Genomic DNA, 23,863 nt, shown 5'->3' on the forward strand with positions numbered 1-23,863 from the left:
TCTCTACAGTATAGCATTTTGCATCAAACCACGCTGAATGGCTTTGTTTACATCTTAACCATATACACATTTACATCTTAATTATATAGAAGTTTTGAAAATCGGTGGAGTTCAGAAACAGAAACCAAAGTAGTGCACTAGCTACATAGCTAGGGAGCTGGGAGCCATTTGGGATTCAGCCTTGGTTGACTTCTGTGAACTTTCAGTCCTAAACACAGAGAAGTAAAAGCAAAGTAGCTTTTACCTGCGGTGACGGAAATTGTGTTTCTCACCTCGTTAAGTACGTTTTAAGTTGTTTTAAAAACCGAAATATTGACGCGGTCGCCAGTTCAGAGATAATGTTATTGAAACAGAAACAATTTTTAACGAACGTTTTAGCCAAGACCGTTTTCAAGTTGTCATGACAACCTCCGCGCCGCTTGTGTTGTGTTGGTCTGCAGTCCGTCAAGTAAACGGGGTAAACTAGTTAGTGCTAAATGGGCTTTTAAATGGGCAGTTCCAGCTCTGTGTGGTAAGTGTCGTGTCTTTGTTCGTGCTTTTCCCTAGAGTGTGTCTCTCCGTTTACCCAATATTAGTGCTCTGAAATTGAGTGAAAGTAGAAAAGCTGTTGGTAAAATAGGAGAGATTTACGCGAGAAGACGTATTCTAGCTACATCAGCTAGTTGAGTTTAAGCATAAACTTACTTGCTTTAGTTAAATGTACTTTAATATCAGCAGTAAAATTACTGTGAGTTGCTACAGTGATGATGCTATGCTATTTTGATGAACAGTTGAGAAGGTTTTTGTGGCTAACATGTCTGCTGCCTCACAGATCTCTTAGAAATTGTGCATCAAAATATCAAAACGATGTAACACAGCAAAACATGACAATGCCATCTCTTTGGTGGTCCTCTTGGGGTCCTGACCATTAAAGAACAGAGTGAAAAGGGGATAACTACTTACATGGAAAAATAGATGGACTGGGGTCCAACCTGAAACAAACAGAAGCGACTAAATTCTCATTTTCACCACACAGTCAATATTCATGTGTAAAGATTTTTTCCCCAACTTGTACATTTATATTGTCCATTTTATCAGCTCCACTTAACATATAGGAGCACTTTGTAGTTCTACGTTCACAGACTGTATTCTATCTGTTTTTCTGTGTAATTCTACCATCTTCTGCAGTGGTCAGGACCCCCACAGGGCCACCACAGAGCATTATTTGGGTATTATTTGGGTAGTGGATCACTCTCAGCACTGCTGGAGTTTTTAAACACTGTGTCCATTCACTGTCCACTCTGTCAGACACTCCTAACTTTTTGGTCTACCTTATAAAGTTAAAGACAGCAGCTCATCTGCTGCTGCACAGTCTATGTTGGTCATCCTCTTGTCTTTCTTCAGTGGTCACAGGACGCTGCCCCCAGGACACTGTTGGCTGGCTGTTTTGCTTGGTGGACTGAGGTACATTGCACTAATAAAAAAACTTTGCTGTACCATGTAGACCACCAGTTAAATTACTAAATAATATAAATCTGACTGCCAGATGACTGTCAAATATCTAGGTGCACAGTTTGAGGCAGTTTTGTTAAAATAATGCTGAAAACTATTTGCTTTTGCTGTTGCTGTAATTACAGGTAAGTACATTTGTGCTTTTATTCAAGCAGAAAAACAGACAGAGTATTGCTACTTTGATTCAGCAGAGGATAAGAGCATTACTCATTAGAATCAAAGCAGGAGTAAACGTGTTTATTAGTTGCAACTCTGATTTGAGCTCACTTTTATTACAGGGTGTTCAGAGCACAACCAGAAGGGGGAGACAAAGGACTACTTACTGTCAAAGCTGGAGTCTGAGGAGGTAGCCCAGAGCTTTTAACACTCACAGTATTTAACCTGAGGCCATTCATTTGGCCTGAACTAGTGCTGTGAGAACAAACCATGACATTTTTTATCCAACCGAAGTTATTCATAAGCAAACATAATGCTTTTAATTTATAAACAGCAACCTATGTTTTCTTTATTTAGTAATGTGTCATTTTGTGCTCAGTTTAAAGTGTAATATTTTTCTTTTATGCTATATATAAAAATCTCACAGGGCCTGACACAAGACACTACAAAAAACTGATTTCTGTTTCAGTTATAAAATACCAATATATTTCTCAAACAAGATGTTTTAGTGGCCCCTGTCTTAATCACAGTCCTAATATCTAAACCTGGATTAATCACAGCTTGAGTATCTAAACATGGATTTATAACAGCCTGAGTACCTTAACCTGTATTAAGCACAGCCTGAGTATCTAAACCTGACTTTATGTCAGCCTAAGGACCTAAACTTGGATTAATCACAACCTTAGTACCTAAACCTGGATTAATCACAGACTATTAATCACAGATATCCGCTCTACAGTCTATGAAGAATCAAATGCCAGTGTGTTCTTTTCACTAAGAGCTGTCACCAAATAACAGTAGCTTTAAATCTATTTTAGTGTACGCAGCGTGAAGAGGTTTATTATCCCTCATGTTTAGAAAGGGAGTTGTGTGTGAGACGTCTGGACTGATTTTTGCACATTTTAGAGCAGGAGAGGGGCCACTACAGACCAGAGGCTGAGAGGATGAAGAGCACGCTGAAGTCCCGCCGATCAGTCAGCCCCACCAGGGCAAACTCCACCAGCCGCAGCCCCACTAGACAATCCCCTGTCAAGGTACAAATGAGCGGACACAACAGATAGTTCATCTTTAGAAATCACTGTTATGGCATATTTCTAGGATGCTGATAGCACTGATAGCACGTCCTTTTCAGCATTAATCCCAACATCTGAACGTCAAGTATCAACACAGAGTACTGATACCAGTCCTAAGTCTAACTACTTCATAGACCATGATATTTATACCATTTCACTTTCTTAAATATTTTATCATGGTAAAAACAATGTGTCATAAATAAACATACTAAGCTTGAATTAATGCCATTTACTGGTAGGATGACTTCACTTTTGAGCAGCTTCAGAGTTATTTAAGGTTGCTGTGCTCTTTGGCATGATTTTGAATGCCTAAGTAAATCATATGTATGTATTTATGTATTGAAATCCTTGCTGCTCATGCCACCCCTCCAAATACTGGCTTCACAAATTTCGCAATTAACTGCTTGCTTGCAAGCATGAAATAATCAAACTGGTACTGGTGCTGACACTGATACTGTATCATTTTTGGAACAGCGCTAGTTTCCACATGCTTAAGTTGCCTCTAATTAAATTACCTGTGTTATTAATATTAAGCACATTGCATAAAAAGTAACTTTTAGTACAGCTAAAATGAACAAATGCAGTCATTTTCCTAGAAGTTGCAATAATAGCGTTATTAATCACTCATAACTCTTTTAATCTATACCATGTTAGGTATAGAGGAAGAAATACATGGTTATTTTAATCTCCCAAAAAATTGTTGTGTATGGTCTTGTTTTGTGAAAAGATTTTTTTTATTATAATCTAACATCAAAACGAAAAAAGGTGAGACCTGCAGACTTAAACCTGTCGATACAGAGAGTGAACTGAATGTAAATGTAATTCATTATGTCATTTAAATAGACATTGTGTGACAGGTCATTGTGAAATACATGTGAGGAGCAATTTTATTTTGTGTTATCTCAGTTAGATCTTGAAATGTCATCTATTTTATTTGTCTATCTTCAACTCAAAATCTGAAAATACAATTATGCTTTATATTTTTCTGTTTTTTTCTGTTTTTTTTTTTTAAGGGGGGTACCTATGACTCAGAGCTGATGAGGGTGTTGAGGGAGAGGGATGAGTTGCAGAACATGCTGGATAAATACGAACGTCACCTCTCTGAGATCCAGGCCAATGTCCGAGTGCTCACAGCTGATCGGGACAAGACCAGGATGCATTATCAGCAGGTAGGAGGTGCTCTATGCTCTACGCTCTGTGTGTCCTGGTGGCGTAGCAGTAACGTCATGGACCGCCAATCTGTACAGTGGTGGTTCAAACACTGCTCAGGGACACCCTACTTTTGGGCAGTCGTGGGCTGGAGGTTAGGGAACCAGCCCTGTGACCGGAAGGTCGCTGGTTCGATCCCCTTGGCTCACAGTCCATGGCACCTAACCCCCTGTTGCTCCCCAGGTGCCGTGGATAGGGCTGCCCACTGCTCCGGGCAAGTGTGCTCGCTGCCCCCTAGTGTGTGTGTTTACTAGTGTGCATGTATGTGGGTGTTTCACTGCACGGATGGGTTAAATGCAGAGGTCTAATTTCACAGTATGCAAGCACAGTGACAAATGGTTGATAATTCTATTCTTTTTGTTCTACTGTCTACACATATGCAAGGAAGGCAAGGAATGCCTACTAGTCCAACACACACTATTATGCCCTTACTTCATATGTAGTCAATGGAATGCAGTTTTCACTGTGCTAACTGGTAATGAAACCCAATTCCAAAAAGGTTGGGATAGTATCTGAAATGCCAACAAATACAGAAAACAGTGATTTGTAAATTCTGTTTGCCCTATTTAAAATTGAAAAAGCATTATAAACTTAAAAAACAATATTTGATGTTTTACCTTAAGAACCAAATATCTTGCCTGTAACACGTTCCAGTTGTTTACCACTGTATTATATCACTTTTCCTTTTTAACAGCACTTAAATTATTGGTTTGAGATGAAGACACAAATGGATCCAATTTTAAAAGGTCATATTTTGCACTTCATTATGTGACACACCTTTTCAATGTGCTCCAAAAGGTGCCTTCACAGATGTATAAGTTGCCCACTAATACCCCTCCATAGGAAAACAGACCCTGGCTTTTTAACTTTGCATTAGTTACAATCTGGTTAGACCTTTAACATCTCACTTGAAAAACACAACAGCCACGATTTCATTAAACAATCTAAAAGGTTGTACTGTACTAACTGTAGTCGTGTAATACTTGACTTTTGGCTTTGAAATAGTCTATTACATACTGCATTGATTTGCATCCCAGAATGTGATCATTTCAGGAGGATGTTACTACTGATGTAACCACCTGGCACCCAAACCAAAACACTCAAGTGTCTTTTATAAATCACCCAGACACATTAAAAAGCTGAAAAGCAGCTAGCAGTGCTGTACATCGTAAATGTGACGGCCCCAGGCTCATGCTTTCAGAGCAGACCTTATTCTAAGTCTCTCTGCTTTTGACAGGCTCAGGAGGAGATAGCAGACCTGCGGCGTATGGTGATGAGGTCAAAGACATCACGAGGACCCAAGTGTACCGTGACGGCTCAGAGCATCCTCAAGCGTGTGGAGGCAGAGAGAGACGAGGCCATGACTGACCTGCACCGCATGACTACTGAGAGAGACAGCCTGAGAGAGAGACTCAAGGTAATATGCAGAGACATATGTGACATAGAGAGGGACGTCTGAGAGGGAACTCATCATACAGTACTGTGAAAAAGTTTCAGGACACCTGACAAAATTGCATTTGAAATAGTTTATCTTTCTTGTTTAAAGACCAACATAAATACAAAAATGAATATAACAAATGGTGATTTGATGTTAGTCAGTGTTTTAGCTTGATCATTTGGCTCCATGCTGCTATTGGTGGTATAGTGTCATGCGGCATGATAAAAGGTTTTTTTGAATGCCAAAATGTAAACGCTGCTTAATTAACTAGACTAATGCTAGCTTGGTTTTATTTACAGTATTAGCCTATGGGTCAGTGGCTTGGTTAGCAGTCAGCATTGGTTGACAACATAGGGACTGGGCATTGTAATGAGAGAACAGTGATAAATGAGAAAGCAATGTAAAGTCATGAATTGAAACTGAGGTATAAAATGCTGCACTACAGCTATATATTAAATATAATATCTGATCTGTCAGTAATTAACTTCACTCCTTACTTTTGTGCAATCTACTGCTGCTTGAACCCTCACATCCTTTCAATCTTAAAGCCAACAAGTTACAGCCCCTATATCAAACACAAGGCCCGCAAGGCCAGATCACAATCCTATCTGGCCCGCAAAAATATTTTAATGTTCTATTGATATTAGCACATTTCACAATGTGCTGCATTACAGTCACCAGCATGCACTGCAATGTAATGTGCTCCGACTCTCCTACCCCAATGACAGTCCAACACCTCAATTCTACACAGTTCTACACAATTCCACACCAGTCGTATCATCAAAATGCATCAGTGGCTCAGACATAATGAGTCTTAATGAACATGCAGCAAAGAAAGGATGCCATGTGTGTCACGATTGGCCCCTCCCAGTCCTGTCCAGGTGCTTCTGTTTTGGTTTTCAGTCCTGCCCTCTTGTTTCATGGCTCCACCCCTGATAGTTTCCACCTGTTTCTCACCTGTCCCTCGTTGTCCTGGTTTGTATTTAAACCCTGTGTTTGCCCCTTGTGTTTGCTGGTCTTTGTTTGTTATGTGCTGTTGTTGATGTTGTGTGCGTAGTATATGTATTATTTGAAGAGTTTTTGTTAAGTGTTTGGACTTCTGTGTTCCTTGTCATGTCTGTCCCTCCTGCTCTTCGTGTTGACTACCTGAACCTGGACTGTCTTGACCCTGATTTTGGATTTGCCCATAATAAATCTTGCTTGTCTTCGCATGTGCGTCCGCCTCAACATCACTCCATGTTACAAAGTGTCTCGTTCAAGCAAATAGGAAGGTTTAAAAGACTGAGCTCCTGGGGACATTTAAACTATGAATGTTTCAGGTATCCATATAATATTTCAAGGTCTACTGCAAGTGTCTGTATTTTACTGTTGAAGTGTTTGCATAGTTTGAATAAACAATGGCCAGTTTGGGTTGGGTTATAGCACAACATTAATTAAAATGACATAAAAACATTTTTTTTCTTTGGTCCACAGATTTGATTCTTTAATAAGTTTACTGGTTGAGTCTGACACAACAACAAAAGCTGTTCCCAAACATTATGACATTATGTTCTCCTTCAAAGACACACTAACATTCAAACAAGCAACTGCCCAAGCTTAGCTGCCCTGCAAACGTCTTTCTCATGTTCATCTAAAATGGGCAAAGGAGGTATTTCTGAGGAGATTAGATTGAGATAAATGTACAGATGAAAGAATGTACTCACACATTTCTACAGTACAGTATAAATCAACCATTCTTTAACAAAGGCTACAAAAAGACTATAAGCCATAGCCGTAAACGAACTTAAGTGAACCATTGGAGGATCTCCACAGGCTTATTATTTTTGTAAAGTCATGGACATGTGTGCTGCATGATGTAGACTATTTGTTATTTATATGATGCAATTATGGAAAATCATGTGTGTAGTAGTTGTCTCTGCTAAAAACAATAAGATGATGAATCATCTCCCAGTGGAGAGAACGGAAGACCGTAAATGGAGACAAGAAGCTTTTCATAGTCGTGTTTGTGAGTGTGTGAGGCATTTCCCATCTTGAATGTTTTTCTGTGTGTGTGTTGTGTCAGATCTCTCAAGAGACGGCTATAAGTGAGAGAGCTCACCTGGAGCAGAGCGTAGAGGACCTGCAGAATGCCGTACTGACAGTAAGACGTCACTGAGATCCTTAAACACTCTTATTGACTTCACATCAGTGCACGTGCTTATAATACCTTAAGCTTCTCAACTGACCTGTTAAAGTGACAGTTTGATTTACACAATTGCCCCTTATTTTAAATGTAAACTATCAGCCAAGACAAGTTTGGTATCTGAAATCTGCTTCTTTAGTTCATGACTGGTGCTACATGACTAATGTAGGCTAATGAGTAACAGAAAAGTTTTATCAGTTAGCTAACTAGGGATGCGCTGATCTGGGAATTGTGGGCCGATGACAATATGCAATATTTTTCTTATGCCTTTCTGTCAATGCCAATATCTAAACATTTATAAAATGTAGAAACTATGACTGGATTAGAAGTATAGAGAATTGTAACATGTATTTGTAGAGAAATACAAATGCATTAAGATGAATAAAATTCAGACATTCTAGTCCAGCGTCACCTAAACATTCTGTGCTCCTGTAGTGCAATAAATTCATCATTAAATATTGGTTTAAAATATTGATCAAATCTAAATGACCAATGCCTATATTTCATATAATCTAAAATTATAGCATGAATATTTTATACAACTTTATATTTTTATAAATACCTATACCTAGATTTGACTTACGTATGTTGTAGTTCCTAAAAACAGTACTTTTAGATAACAATATGTGTACATAAAGTACATAAGCAAAGTACATGAGCAAGTATGTTTAAGATTACTTAACAACTTGACACAATTTAGGGCAAGTGAGTGGTGAGTGATGATTTATGCATATAGTTTGCAGACTGCTAAGTGGTGGGGTACACACTTGCACTACTTTTTTAGCTACATTAGCCTTCTAACACCAGTACAAAACTAAAGAAGCATCATTAGACACTAAACATGTCTTGTCTAATCAACTACATCTAAGGTAAGAGGGGAACTGTGATTTCTGCCAACCTACAAAAACCAGTTTCAAAACCATGTTGTTGGCTCTCAGCTGGAGCAGGAACGAGCAGAGCAGAAGAGCAGGCAGGCTCAGATGAGGGAAGCGATGATGGGACTGGAGGAGGAAGTACACACACTGGGCAGAAAATTGACTGCTGGTGAAGATGAACTCAACCGCCTCAAGAATGAATGCACTATGTTGAGGTTAGCCAATGCTACTTCTATACTGAGCATACATTTTTAAATTAATGTAAAACTTTAATTTAAAATAGAAATATTACAACATTCTTCACAAAGTGCACAAAGTCTACCCATTTGACATTTTTCTACAGCGTGTTGTGGTATCTTTGAAGGTGTGCACAGTTCAGTTTTAATGTCATTTTTAGGGATCACATAATTCAAGGATCACATAATTAACAGGCTTGCCATGCTTAGACATTGTCAGTCATTTATAACATGCCATAAATTAATTTTACATGGCCAGTCCATTCTTTAGCAGTAAATAATTTGCACAACAGGTTGTCCAGCAGTCATGCAGAGAGTGCACTGAGTGAGACCCAGCGGCGACTGACCAGCAGGATCGGAGAGCTTCAAAACATTCAGGAGAAAAACAAACAGCTGGATGAGAGGAATGGTGAGGGTTTTTACACCAGTATTTAAATTTGTACAAACTGTACAAAGACATAGAAGCAATAGAAACAAATATTCTTCATTTGACCTTATAGTCATTGTCGACTTTATTATTATGAGCATTTAGAGGATTATGATTATCTGCATTATATTCTTGTTTGTGTGTATGAGTAGATGTTTTGATGAAGGAGGCAAATAGTCTAAAAGAAGAACTGAGGGCATTACAGGACACTGTTTCTGAACTTGACCAGCACCGAGACAGACTGCAGGAACAGCTGGAGAAAAAAAGTGACCTTCTCTGCTCTGCTAACAAACAGCTAGATGACAAGGTAACCATACACAAACACACATTTGTTTTTATATGTGTCCTATCTGTTATAAATGTCTAAGTACTTATATGTAATAATACTAATAATATATTGCATATCTATTATACAGTGCCCTCCACAAATATTGGCACCCCTGGTAAACATGAGCAAAACAAAAAAAAACATTCTTAATTTTCTTAATGCTGATGCTTTTTCCTTCTTTCAAAATATTAACAAAAATCTAACATTTGTAAAGTACAATGACTAAAAAGAAAACCTAAATGTTATCAGGAGATAATATTTTTCTTAAATCTGTGTGTGCCAAAATTAATGGCATGCCTTCATTTAATACTCTGTGCAGCCTCCCTCTGCAAAGATAACAGCTCTGAGTCTTCTCCTATAATGACAGTAAATGACACATGACAAAGGATCTGAGACTCATCCTGCATACAGAACCTCACCAGATTCTGTGATCCATACTGTGGACTGTCCTCTTCAGGTCAACCTGAGGGTTTTCTATGGGATTTGGGTCAGGGGACTGGGGTGGCCATGGCAAAGCCTTAATTCTGTGGTCAGTGAACCATTTTTGTGTTGATTTTGAGGCAAGTTTAGATCATTCTCCAGCTGGAAGATCCGAACTGTGTCCCACTTTAAGCTTCCTGGCTGAGGCAGTAACGTTTTGATTTTATTTCTGCTGGTACTTGATGACGTCTGTGATACCATGTATCCAAATAAATTGTCCAGAGCCTTTGGAAGAAAAACAGCTCAACAGTGTCACAGATCCACCACCATCCTTCATAGTGGGGATGAGGTACTTTTCTGCATGGCTACCTTTGGGTCTAACTCAAACTTACTTCTGGTGTTTGTATCCAAAACCTCTATTTTGCTCCCATCTAACCATAGAACATGGTCCCAATGAAAGTTCTGGTAACGTCTGGCCAAATGTAGGAGTTTGTTGGTGCTTGACAGCTTTCTTCTGGCAACCCCATCAAACAACCTATGGTTATATAGGTGGTTTTTGATTGTAGTTTTAGAGACATTTTGACCCCAAGATCTAACTAATGTCTGCAGTTCCCCATCTGTGATCCTTGGAGAGTCTTTGGCCGTACAAAACTGTCTCCTCACTGTGTGTGGGGTCAGAATAGATATATGCCCTTTTCCTGGCAGATTCTTAACATCACCAGTTGTTTTAAGCTTCTTAATTAATGTAGTGATAGTGGAAATAGTCATTCTTTACTGCTTAGCTATCTTCTTTTTTTTGTGCAGCTAAACCGCATTTTGTCACACATTGTTGCTGTTTTCTGTAGTCTTTCTCATAGTGATGGAGGGCATTTGGCCTGTGTTTACTCTCACAATATCAGGAAATCATTGCTGACCATTTAAGTGTTCCTAATAACTGAGATGAACTTTAATATATAAAATATGAATGGGAATATACTTTAGTTAGGTTTTACTTATAAAAAATTATGGGGTGCCAACAATTTAAGTAAAATTGTAAAATAAGTAAATTACAAGATTTAGTTTTTGTCTTTCAACTATTATACCTTAAATAAAGGTTAAATTTTTCCTGATATTTTGAATGTAAGATCAAAATACTAAGTAATTAGGAATATTTTTACAGCTCATTTTGCTCATGATTATCAGAGGAGCCATTTTTTAGTGTTTACTGTGTCCACCCTTTGCCTTATTACAGCTTCTATTCTTTTTGGAAGAGTAAATTTTAGTTTTGCAAAGATATTTTTCCACACCTCCAAAATTCAGTCTTAGAAGTTGGCTGTATTTTCTGCTTCTCAAGATCCAAGTAATTCCAAACACATTCAGTGGTTTTGAGGTAAGGACTCTGGAGTGGGCAGTCCATTGCTCTGAGAACACAGGCAGCTCCTTTGTTTGATTTTTCTCTCCTTTTTGTCGGTTTCCTTTTTGCATTTTATTTCTGTATTCTTTCAGGAAAACATCATCCACACTCTGAAGCTACAGATCGAAGACCTTGAGACCACCATAGAGTGAGTGACTGCTTCTGCTACATAAGCAAAAATGCCAAAACATTTTAAGTCAGTCCTCTCTGAGAGGAGTGCACTGTGCAAGCTCACTGGTTTGTTTTCTTTGAAATCTCACAGAATCTTATCTTCACCATCGAGGTATAGGGTAATTACAGGGGTGTTCTTGTGTTAGCTTTGATGCTCGGGAAGTCTTTGGACTCACCCTTGTTGCAGCTGCTGTGATCTTGAATTTAAACCTACAGATCTTGTTTTCAGATTGTGTTCAGATGTTGCAAATGTTCTACATGAAAGAAGATATGACAATATCCAATATTTGGTCTTATGTACACTCTCTAAAGGGCTGTAGCAAAAGTTTAATGCTTCTTTTCCTGATCTTTTTATCACTGCATGTGGGTGAATCCAGAAGACCTCACGCTGCAAAACTCCAAAGCTTGAGAATCTTTTGATTCTAAAGTGCAAACCTTAGTTAGTGTTTTCTGGTTTTTCTATAAAAGAATTATCTACATAGTATAATATTCTCCTTCCTGCCCTATATCTATCTGAATAGAGTGTCCTGTTTACTTTACTTCCCCGGTGTTAAATTGCCTTCTATAGAGATGAGTTCAGGTCAATTACACTCAATTAACTGTTGACGTAATCTAATACTGGGGTTTTTAGTCTTGTTAAAAAGGGAATTTCACAAAGTTTTCAAATCTTTTTCATAATTAAATGATTGTCATAATTAAATCAATGAATTGAGTTGCTCAGAATGGTTTGATGTGAAATGCTTCATTTTAGAGAAACATTCCCCAAACTGTTAATAAAAAGCTGGAGTCATATAATCTTCAAAAATGCCTTTGCTTGCTGAAGCCTTTTCATTAACCTTCACCGGAATTAAGGGCTGAGCCCTGAACAGCAGCCTCGGACCATTATCCCTCCTCCACCAAATTTTACTGTTAGCACGATGCGTTCTAATAGATAGCATTCTCTTGGCTACCACCAAACCCATGGTCCATCAGACTGCCAAATAATGAAGCATGATTCGTGACTCTGGTGTATCCACTGTGGTGGCATGCTCTGCAGCACTTTATTCTATGCTTGGCACAGTACAAAGTGGTCTTAGACTCGTTTGTAGCTTTTAATGGAAACCTGTTTCTTGAAGCCCTTGACACACAGTTCTTGTACTGATGTTACATCCAGAGACAGTTTGCAACTCTATTTCTGCAGGGAAGAAATTTCATGAACTGACTTGTGGCAAACATGGCATCTTATGGCAGTGCCACATTTAATGTCACTGAGCTCTTCGGTATGACCCATTCTATTGCCAGTGTTTATGGAGATTGCATGACTCTGTGCTTGATGTTATACACCGGTTAGCAATGTGTAGACATGTGACCTCTGGTTCCTATCATCCCCTCCTGTAAAGAAATATATAACATCTATAAAATCTAGATGTTTCTATAACAATTAACCATTTCACACTAAACTGCTCTGAATGACTTTGTTTACATCTCAGTGATTGAATAATACAGAAATGTTGAAAAAACTATGGAATTCCCCTTTAATAATAGCTGCTGTAATGCCAGTGCAACAGCTTCTAGAGTGCCAGTCAAAGCTTAGATGCATCTACTCATGGATGTGCTTTCCTTGTTTTTTTACTAAGGCATAACTTAAAGAATAAGATGTGAAATCATGCAGTATCCAAATTTTCTATTTCAGATTTTACCCCCCTTTACCTTGATGCCACCTTACTCGCTCTCAAATTTAAATCTCATGCATAAGCATCAATTTTACTCCTTGTATTTGTCTTAGAAACAAATTCTATGAATTGATGCATGAGACTTTACATCAAAATCTTACGCCAAAGATGATCTGAAACATACAGTCACACATTTGTGTCCAAGCTATTACTGTATATAGCCATTCTTATAACTTGATGCATGTCTCTAGAGCTGTGAAAGAGATGGCAGTCAACAGGGAGCGAGAACTGGATGTTGTGAGGAGGAAGCTGTTGGACTCAGGAGACGAGCTGGCCTCTGTGCTGAAGGTCAAAGACGTCACACTGCGAGAGAACACCCAGCTCAGAGATGAGCTGGACCGAGCACGACTCAACAATCAGGTCAGAGAACTCTTTTTCTGCCAATATACTGCACTGTACTCTTCACTTCTCTTTTAATACTCTTCCAACACACTCACAGTCATCAGATTCTTCTTTTACACTGTTCACACATAACCAGCCCAGTAGTCTGTGTCTTGCTGTCATCTGTCATGTTTGTTATCATCTAAATTCATGTTTGTTAAAGTAATATAAGATAATAACTGGTAATAACTCTTAGTATTCTACTTTTAATACTAAAAAAAGTATATATTATATATATATATATATATATATATATATATATATAATTTTTTGATTCTTTTCTCTTTTACTCTTTTATAGCACTTTGAATATCTGAATAGATGTGTTCAAACTTTTGCTTGTTCCTGTATATAGAGTTGCTAAATAGTGATGAGTTCAGAGCTGTACATGGTGGAAGATGCAAGCAGTGTTTTCTATGTTCCATTTTGAAGCCATTTTGAAAGCTAAACAAAATGACTCAACAAAGTCACTGAAAGAATTACTGAAAGAAAGAACAAATAGAACTCAGCTGAGTACAAAACACTAGAAATAAATGCATGAAGCCAGAATCTGAGAACAAAGAACAAACAATGCCAAGCAAGGTGCTGAGCAAACACACAGTGGGTATAAATACTTGGGGGGACAAACAAGGAATACCTGGGAGCAGTTACAGGGCACGGGTACAAATCAGACACAAGTGAGGGTCATGACTACAGGACAGGCAAGGGCGGATTGGGAGAGTCAAAACAAAACAAAAGCACATGGCTGGAGACAACAGGGGAGGTAAACAAGAAGGGAAAAGAGACGAAGACAAGGGCAATATGTGTATATATATATATATATATATGAATGCTGAGGAAGTACGTCTGAAGTATAAAGCAATATAAGCTTATTTGTTTTGGGACAGGGGTACAAAGCAGATCTTCTGTTTTCTCTTGCAGGCTTTGCAGCTCAAAATGGATGAGGCAGTTCAAGAGGTAGAGGACTTGCAGAAGAAAGTGGAGAGCTATCAGTCTGACATTGCTCGGATTGAAGATCTCCTGTCTTCAAAGGTATGATCGCTACATATATAGGTCATTATTTAATGCATGAATTAAGATTTAACCATTTTGCCTTCGTTCCGTGAAAAATGTAGGTGTCACAAGTGGATATTATTGGTTATTACAGCATTATGGTAAGATAACTTTTACAGCTTTTACAATTAGGTTCAATTTAACTTTATGGTATTTGCATTGTTTGTAAAAGTCAAGAAAGTAAAAGTTAATTATATTATAATGATGTAATTACCACAAAGTTACATTCATATTAATTAGTAAATGGTAATTGTTAGCAGTCTGTATGTGGTAGTTCTGATGAAATATAGAATGTCATCCAGGGTTTGTGTCAAAAAGTGGATTGTGCATTGTTCATACAGCTTATGTCCGTAGTAGTTGCATTTCAAAGTATTTTGCAGACTCAGTCAAATATTTTAAATTAATTGTTATCATTATGAAAAACTTGTAATGGAAGTTATTGTAGCAAGATTTCTTTCAAAGTTGAAGCATTTCTATTGGTCTGTTCATTGTGAAATTTAACAACAATGCTTTTTTTAAATTAAAGGAGTTTTTTAAAATTATGTACAAATTGACAAAAATGGAGATTTATGCACAACAATGAGGGTATGAATATGAGTTATTTCATATGATTACCAAATAGACCTAGTTTAGGCCCACACTATCATACAGCACAGCTGATTGGCTCAAACCCATTAACAAGGCATTCATAGTCCTTGTATAATAATTGTGATTCAGCATTTTCCAGTTGTAATGCTGCATTTAGGTGGTATCAGAAACTGTGAAGTATTAATTTTCTTACTTGTAAACTGCACATAAATAGATGACAAAGTCATATTTACGAATGAAGAACTCGACATTTCCGATGGTTTCACTTTTTCCAATAATGGAAAACATTCAGTTTGGCAGTGAATGTGAAAAAAACTGAAGCTCTATTTTGTCTGTGTGCTTTCATAATATAGCAAAGAAAAAGCAGGATTCTCCAAACCTGTCTGCTTTCTTTTTTGTGTGATGGGTTTATCTTCCAACAAGTATCCAAATAGAAGTGATTTACTAGTTAACCATCTGGTACATATTACTTTCTGAGAAGTGTCCAAATACAACATAAAAATCACATTTTTCTATTGACAACTACTTTTTTTAGGATGACAAGAAGTTAATTAAATAATAAACATACTGTAGTTATCTATTTAAGGCCATGTCTGTCAAATTATTTACCTACATGTTTGATCACTACCATATACAAGGCATGTCCTTTATTCAAACATAATTTTTTTTGTTACACAGCTTTTCTCAGTTACTTTAGAATCATTTACAGTTTGGTTCATTGTGAAGTTGTAGAGCTCTAACAAAACTCTAGCATAACTTTACAATCATTATATGCAAAAAAAACTATTTTGAAAACAGTGATTCCAAATTTTGCAAAGCTAGTGAATATCTATGTAGCTATATAGTCAGCTTCAAAGAATACGCTTTTAGATTGTAAATGTTATTATGAAAAACATGAAAAGGTGTGTGTTGAGCAGGAGCGTGAGTGCAAGGAGCTGCAGGAGTGTCAGCGGCGGGTGCGCGTGCAGGCCGAGAGTTGGGAAGAGCAGGCAAGACAGGCGGAGAGCAGCATCACTGACCTGCAGCTGCAGCTCCGCACCTCAGACTCAGAGAAACGCAGACTCAAAGACAGAGTGGAGAGCCTGGAGAACAGCCTGCATGAGGTGGGAACAGAGAACACATCTTTAAAAAACTGATGCACCATAAAGCCTTATCATCTAGAGCTACTCAGATGGTGGTCTTGTGGGGCTGGGCGTGATCTCATAACCAATGGGAAAATAACAAACTAGTCAACCCCAAAAAGTCGACCTCAAAAAGAATAGATTCCTGGATACAAGGCATTCGGAAATCATGATGGCAGTCACTGATAAAAGCAATCCTTTCACAACTCGCACATTCATAGTCTGGTTATATTTTACTTTAGACAAAGTGAAAAAATATGTAAAATGTGATATTTGTAACAATAAATTGGCTAATAATCAAACAACATCGCACTGTTTAAACACCTACCCACTTAAAGAAGTTGACAGAGGTACTGTTTAGCCATCCCCTGTTAGTCAGCTAAGTTATTGTAGCTAGTATTAGCACTTCAAATATACTTGCTTAAGTCAAACATAATTAATAATGTGCTCTGTGTCTTGTTTCTATATTTCTATGTCTTGGTTCAACCAGCATACACCAGCATAGCTGGTCACCAGCAAAATCAGCTTATGTTGTGCTATGGATGCTGGTATGCTTTTCAATCAGCATGACTCCATCTCTTGGAATCAGAACTGGAGTTGACTCAAAAGTTCTGGAATCAATCATTCCTGAGTTTCAAAAATAGATGCCTGGGAACAACTTGTTTGGTGCTTAATTGTGGTAAAATTGCAAAAAAAATCCACCTCCCCTAAATTCCTTTCGTCCATGCTCAGTCAATAACACAAGCAAAACAAGCTAGCTAGCAAAAATGCTAATGGTTCTTGTTAGCCAATGAAACTGTTTTCCTTGCAAGAGACAATGTTTATTTGTATCATATTTAATGTGTTCTATTTGCTAAATTTTCTGGGGGGACTTTTCAGTCATGCTAATTCACGTTATATTCATGTGCTAAAGACCAACTTGCTGTCTGTGCTGACGAACTCACCATCACCACCTATTTTGAGCTACTTCGGTTTGTTTCCACACAGACTTAGCATTCTTTGCATGCTTCATATCAGTAACACAGCTAATTTCCCTCTCATTCTGTCTCTCTCTCTCTCTCTCTCTTTCTCTCTCTGACAGGCGCATAGTACTGAGCGGAGCTGCAGTGCTGATCTGGTGCAGCTGAAGGAGGAGTTGCGGCGGGTGCAGGACGAGTGCTCACATGTACACCATGACCTGGAGAAGACCAAGGAGCTCTGTGTCAAACTGGACACCAGCAAAGAAGCGGTGTGTGCTACACATTTTTACTAAATTGAAATGTTATCATAATATTAGATAATATTTTTCGAACATTGATACAATACTTTAAAAGTTTTGATATTCTGTACTATATTGGAGACCAAAAATCATTGTTTTCGTAACAGTGAATGCCTGGACCAAATGCAATTATTTGGACCAATAATCACCAGTGACTCATGTACAAGCAGCAGAGCTTTTAAAGTGATTAGATTGAAGTTACCTTAGCCTTAAAACATGGGTCAGAGTCTTGTCCTCATGGGTCAAAACACTGCAGACTTCAATGCTCTGCCTCTTAAAAACATCTAATTCAACTCATCAGCTAATTAGCAAGACCTTCATGAACTGAATTCAGAGACAAGGTCAAACTCTAATATCCACAGCACTGTGACCCAGAGGGAACTCAGTTTGACGTTCCTGCATTAGAACATCAAACAAGGTTATTAGCATAAAATTACCACAGGGTGGTAAATAATGAAACACGTTTTAAGGAGGATTTTCAAATTATGAACAATTTCAAAGTATGTCAAAGGAAAAATGGCAAAAATGAGATACAAGGCTTGTTCTATTGATGATATCATGAATTGAATTGGTTTTATTATTTATTTATGAAAGTGGACATTTACAAAATTGCAAACATTGGATCAGAATCTGAAAATACTAAATATTAAAGAACTTGGAAAATCAGTCAATGCATTCGCTCTGCTCTCACATGGGCAAGTTAAAAAAAAAAATTTTTTATAACAAAACAAACAAACAAAAAACAGTTTGCCAAAAAGCAAATTTGGTACATTTGGAAACCATTGTGTGCGGTGTATTGCAATGTCTGTATGTATGTCATCATTAACGTTATTTGGTTCTTGTGTGTGAATGACATACCTGTGTATGTGATCTTCTTTTGTGTAGCTTCAGCAGGAACTGGAGGAATGTCATCCTGAGCTGGAGCTCCTGAGGAAGCAGCTGATCAGTGAACGTGCTTCGGCGCGCAGTTTGGAGGCCATGCTGATCAGCACAAGGGAGAAGGAACTGCAGAGACAGCTCAGCTCTCAGGAGAGACTGACTGAGATCCAGCTGCTCAGAGACAAGCTTACTGTGGCTGACAGCAAGGCGTGAGTATGAACACAAGTTCTCCAAGACTTTCACCACAGCCACCTTACTAATATTGCAGCAAATTGGCATAACTGTGGTGCAGCCATAAATGTGTTTGTTTGTAGGAGGACAATATTATTTGTATAAAAATTCTGGTGCACAAAAACCACGGACACAGATTTAACATGCTCAATTAGCCAAAGCGAGTGCTAACACAAGCCGCCAAAAGACTATAGTCTGAGTTTTTAATATGGCTGCTATTATAATAATTTTTGATTAGGGATCTACTAGAATGATCCTTTGTCTTTGTGATGGTAAACAACATGTTTTTAAGAAATAATGCAAAATCTAGTAAAGTAGTTTTAGTTTAAGAGCTTTTTGTCTCAGTGTTCCAAATTGTTTCATTTTCCTGTTAAAATCACTCAGATTTGTTTCTGAGAAGCTAATTCTTGACTTCTAAACTTCATCTTTTCACTTCTCACAAATATTATTAGTCTATACTCAAACAAAATATAATGTATACTGTACAAATGTCATCTCTGTTTTCAGCACAACATTCCAGTCAACTATAATCTATCTTTCTGCCTCACATAACAGTGCAGTTTTCTATTAGCCTTATTTAATTAGCCTTTATTTAATGGTGTGACTTTAAAAAGAAAAGTAACCCAAAAGTAATGGAAAGTATTTAGATTCTGTTACTTTAATGTGGTAATGCTTTGGATTAGGCTACAGGTACATTTATGAACAGGTAATAAGTAATCTGTAATGGAATACTTCTTTAAATTAACCCTTTCTAGCCAAGTCATTTTAACTGGAGCAAGTCAAAGTTAAAGTCCCCAGTTAAAGTCTTCTCTGCTCTATTCTGTTGCACTGTTCTCAGAAGCACTCAGAGCAGAGAGATGGCTCAGTTAAGGACTCGATCAGCACAGCTGGAGGCTGACCTGGAGGCCACCAGAAGGCAACTGTCCACTGAGCGCTTTGAGAGGTGAGAGAAGCACCTAAAGCTCATAATTCTATTCGTTTAGCTACTCAAATTTAAGAGCATCAGCTGTTATGGTCTGAATTTTGCTTTTGGCTGTGTGTTCACTTAGTACTCTATCTATGTCACACAAGGCTTAGAGTCTTATAGTAAGTTATGTAGTTATGAGGAAATTGAAGTGTGGGCCTACATACATGTCCTTATCGTTTAAGAATTTCATAATGAATATGACATAATACATAAAGAACATGCTGTTGTGTTTTTTCAGCACCTCACTTAATTCTGTTAACTCAATGATTAGATTTGATTATGACTCTTCAGGAAATGATTTGGTGTATCACCAAATTTCAATCAATTTTAACAATGGCAGAAACAGAATAACTTTATGTAGGCAATAAAACACAGGAGAAAGTATGGTACTGTTAATACTGGCATTGGTGTGATGATCTATGACTGTAGCACACCAGTGTCCGTCTCTTGATATAGCAAGATCTCAAGTATATTATTTCAATTTAACACAGATGTAATATTAACATTAAGGGTTTTTAGGCAACAATGGCAGTAAAACTGATTAATAAGAAAATTTATTTACATCTGTGAAGAAAAATAGTTCCATTAAACAGTTTACATGCTGAGGGCCATTGCTGGCTTAGAGGTGAATAAGGTGAAGTGATGCACTCAGTGTCATAGAACATCTCTCACAATTACAAAAAAACATATGGATGCCCATTCATGACAGGTAGAGGAGAAAAACCCATGTTTTTTTTAGCTCCTTCTCTATTTGTGGCAGCAGGATATCGAAGTATTGACTTCGTTTGTAAAAATGTTGACTTATTGTCTTGAATTATTGACTCTAAGTCAAAATATTGACTTAGTCCCTCAAAATATTTACTTACTTTGTCAAAACACAGATGTACTATGTCAGAATAATGACATATTTTATCAAAATATTGACTTACTGTGTTGAAATAATGACTTTCTTTGTCAGAATAATGACTTGGCAACTCATAAAAATCACTTATTATCCTGAAACATTTATTTACTTTCTTAAAACTCAGTAACTAATTTTTTTGACATAGTTTTTTCAAAGTCTCAGGAAAATCAGTCAGATTATTCAGAGATATTAAGTTAATATTTCATGTAAATAGGTAATCGTTTCTACATTCTTTCAATATTTTGAGAGAATATGTAATTATTTTAAGATACCAAGTCAAACTGCTGCCAGAAACAAAAGAGAAAAAAAAAGTGATTTTTTGTTTTTGTTATTTATTTTTATATCAAAACTGAACTGCTACAATCATACTGCAATTTCTCATTGGCTTGAATGCCATTTTTGTCAATTAAAGCTGGTCCAACATCACGATTTACACCTATATTTCTCATTCTCCTCCTCTCTCTCTCTCTCTCTCTCTCTCTCTTACTCTCTCAGGGAGCGTGCAGCACAGGAGCTGCGCAGGCTTGGCCTCTCCTCATCTTTGCGCTCTCCGCTCCTCTCCTCTACTCTGCGTTCTTCTTCTCCCTCTCGCCATTCCCTCAGCCCTCACACGTCCTGGTCCCCCCTCCACACCTCACCAGACCACCTGCCACCTGAACGCTCACCTGACAGGTCCACACAGCTTACACTACCATAAAAAGAATTGTTCAGCAAATCAGAAAAATTTCGTATATGTAGTCTTCACAAAGTTACTTGGTGTTCAGAGTTTGCCTCTTTTTAACTAGAGCTCTGAAGCTAATGCAGCTAACACATAATAGACTTGCTCATGTGGTTTCTGAAAGTGCATGACATCCTGTTGTATAAAAGTACACACAAGCTCTGTTTGAGCTGGGTTAGTTTTATATGGGGAGCTGCTGTAATGTAAGTGATTACTGACGAAATCTGCGATTTTTAATCCAGTACGAATTTGACATTAGCTAAAAGTTAGCCTTTGTTGTTTATCTGGAAGCATTTGATTTTAATCTTAGTGCTGACATGAACAGTAATGTTTTATTCCAGGCTTACACTATATGGCCAAAAGTATGTGGACACACCTCCTAATTATTGAGTTCAGGACTGGGTTGTTTTGTGTATGTTTATACTTAAGTTTGTGTGTAAGTCTTTATTGAGTCCTTAGTTACATTAGTTAGTTTCAACTATCTTTTTACTAAATTTGGTTGCACCACATATCTGTAAGTCTTAACTAGTGACAACTAACTAATGCATGCATTGCTTTAACATGACAATAAGTTCAGAACTAATCTATAAACCCACTGCCATGGAAATGTGATGGCAGCTTGTTCTGACCTTTTCCAAAATCTCAGAGCAAACAATGTGTACAAGTTCAACAAAATAAACCTGATTATCTACAGACACTGTCTGTTTATTCTTTAATATTTCCCTGAGAAAACCAAATATGCAGGTTTTTGAACTACTGTCTATGGCTAACCGACACAACAGCAGCCTCAGTTTAGACATTTCATCAGTTGCTGAATCTCACTGAGCTATGGGTGTTTAGCTTTGTGCTCATAGTTTAACCCAGGACAATCAAAGCTGAAAGTAAAATCAGACCATATGGCATTTAGAATTTTTAGGTTTTGGTCTTTTTGTGCTTTCTATGTGGTTTCTGATAGTTTCCCCAAAACTTACACCTGCTGAGGAGGAGGTATAAATATTTAGTAACCACTAAGCTCAACATTAAAACTAGTTTGTGTGGTGCAAATTTGTTTTGATTTAGTAATGCATAAAACTGAACTTGGTAAACACTTACAACTGGCCTACATTTAAACTTACGCACAGCTGGTGCAACCAGCCACTGGTGTTTCAGCCACACCCAATTCTAAAAGGTGTATAAAATCATCTTTGCCATAAGTCAGTTTGTAAAATTTCTGCCGTGTTAGATGTGCCCCAGCCAACTGTAAGTAATTATTGTGAACTGGATCTAAGTCACAAGGCAGTAAACCACATAAACTTACAAAGTGAGGCTGCTGAGTAACCTCTGCTACATCAGTGACTACAGAGTTCCAAACTGCCTCTGGAAGCAACATCAGCACAACTGTGTGTCAGAACCTTATTGAATTGGGTTTTCATAGCCAAGTAGCTGCACACAAGCTTAAAAGCAATGTGCGTAATACCAAGTGTCAGCTGGAGAAGTATAAAGCACAGTCCCAAACCAACTCCCTATTAATGCCTATGGTTTTGAAATGGAATGCCCCTTACAAATTATTTTACAACACCTGGCTAGTTAAACCTGACATAGTTTAAAGAGGGCTTTAGCTGTACTTTTATAGATTTTTATAGATACAGCATGTCAGACACTGATCGAGACCTTGTCCAAATCAATTTGAGATTACTTAACACAGTTTGAGACAAGTTTATGATGATTTAGGAATTCAGTTTGATGTGCTATGTTGGCTTTAAAGCTCCAGCGCAAGGAAACTTGAGACACCAGAAATGTCTGGGCTATTCGACTACGTCTGAAGGAAGATTGTGTAAATTTGATTTTTCACCAAACATTTTTGTAAAAAATCTTTTAGCTCACCTGCGTCTCCTTCATATGGTAATAATCTGCGTACCATTTGTATAACTAAATGAATTTATACAGAAATTAATTATACTGAACAATGTTCTGTACTGTTCAAAATTCTACACTAATTCATAAATTATAACTGTAATGAACATAAACACATTTAACAGGTCTCACTGGGCTCATGCAGTTTTATATCTATGTAATAAACATCATGGTTCTCTTAAATGTTGATGTTTATAGTTTGCCTGTCATAGATCATTAATAATAAATTATTTACTAATCTCTTTCTACAGGAGTGTAATGTTTAGAGATGTGTATGACTAAGCAGGATGATGCTGGATTCTCTCCTTTCGAGACACACATCAAATCTACTGTGACACCACTGGCCATCTGCTGTATTAAATAAATAATCGTAACTCCGTTTGAAGTGTTATCACTCTGTCCTTGAGCCACTGAAACTATTTAATGATTGAAATTTAAAATGAAAACATTTAATGATTGAAATTTAAGGATTGAAAATTGTTTTGCTTAGATGGTGCTACACTTTTATATGTTTATATATATTGTGGAATTTTGCTATTTTCATTTCATTGTCATTGTTTTCATGATTTTTTTACTTACAGTTGATGGTATGATGTATTTTTGCATTTTATATTGCTTTTTATTGAATAAAAAGTCAACACAATAATAAAATATGGAGTTAAAAGTCAAATTATCTACATTTTTTGGGAGCATGATTGTGTCATTTGTGAAAGTAGGGCTACAGAGTGCCCTTCAGAATTAGCCACCTGGTATCCTTGAT

General features: G+C 37.4%; 1 protein-coding gene across 1 annotated transcript; it reads left to right on the plus strand.

The window, feature by feature from the left end:
• The first annotated feature begins 450 nt into the window (after positions 1–450).
• tsga10 (testis specific, 10) lies at positions 451–23,612 on the plus strand. The gene is made up of 20 exons (XM_017709984.2): positions 451–511; positions 1,384–1,443; positions 1,770–1,837; positions 2,554–2,681; positions 3,734–3,889; positions 5,167–5,346; positions 7,430–7,507; positions 8,488–8,639; positions 8,954–9,069; positions 9,240–9,394; positions 11,321–11,376; positions 11,491–11,511; positions 13,303–13,471; positions 14,413–14,523; positions 16,050–16,235; positions 17,335–17,481; positions 18,397–18,599; positions 19,460–19,564; positions 20,988–21,164; positions 23,355–23,612. Exons 4-20 carry the CDS (start codon positions 2,592–2,594, stop codon positions 23,383–23,385), a joined length of 2,133 nt encoding a protein of 710 aa, XP_017565473.1. The 5' UTR covers positions 451–511; positions 1,384–1,443; positions 1,770–1,837; positions 2,554–2,591; the 3' UTR covers positions 23,386–23,612.
• The last annotated feature ends 251 nt before the right edge of the window (positions 23,613–23,863 follow it).

Source organism: Pygocentrus nattereri, chromosome 12 (genome assembly GCF_015220715.1).
Source record: "Pygocentrus nattereri isolate fPygNat1 chromosome 12, fPygNat1.pri, whole genome shotgun sequence".
Lineage (NCBI taxonomy): Eukaryota > Metazoa > Chordata > Actinopteri > Characiformes > Serrasalmidae > Pygocentrus > Pygocentrus nattereri.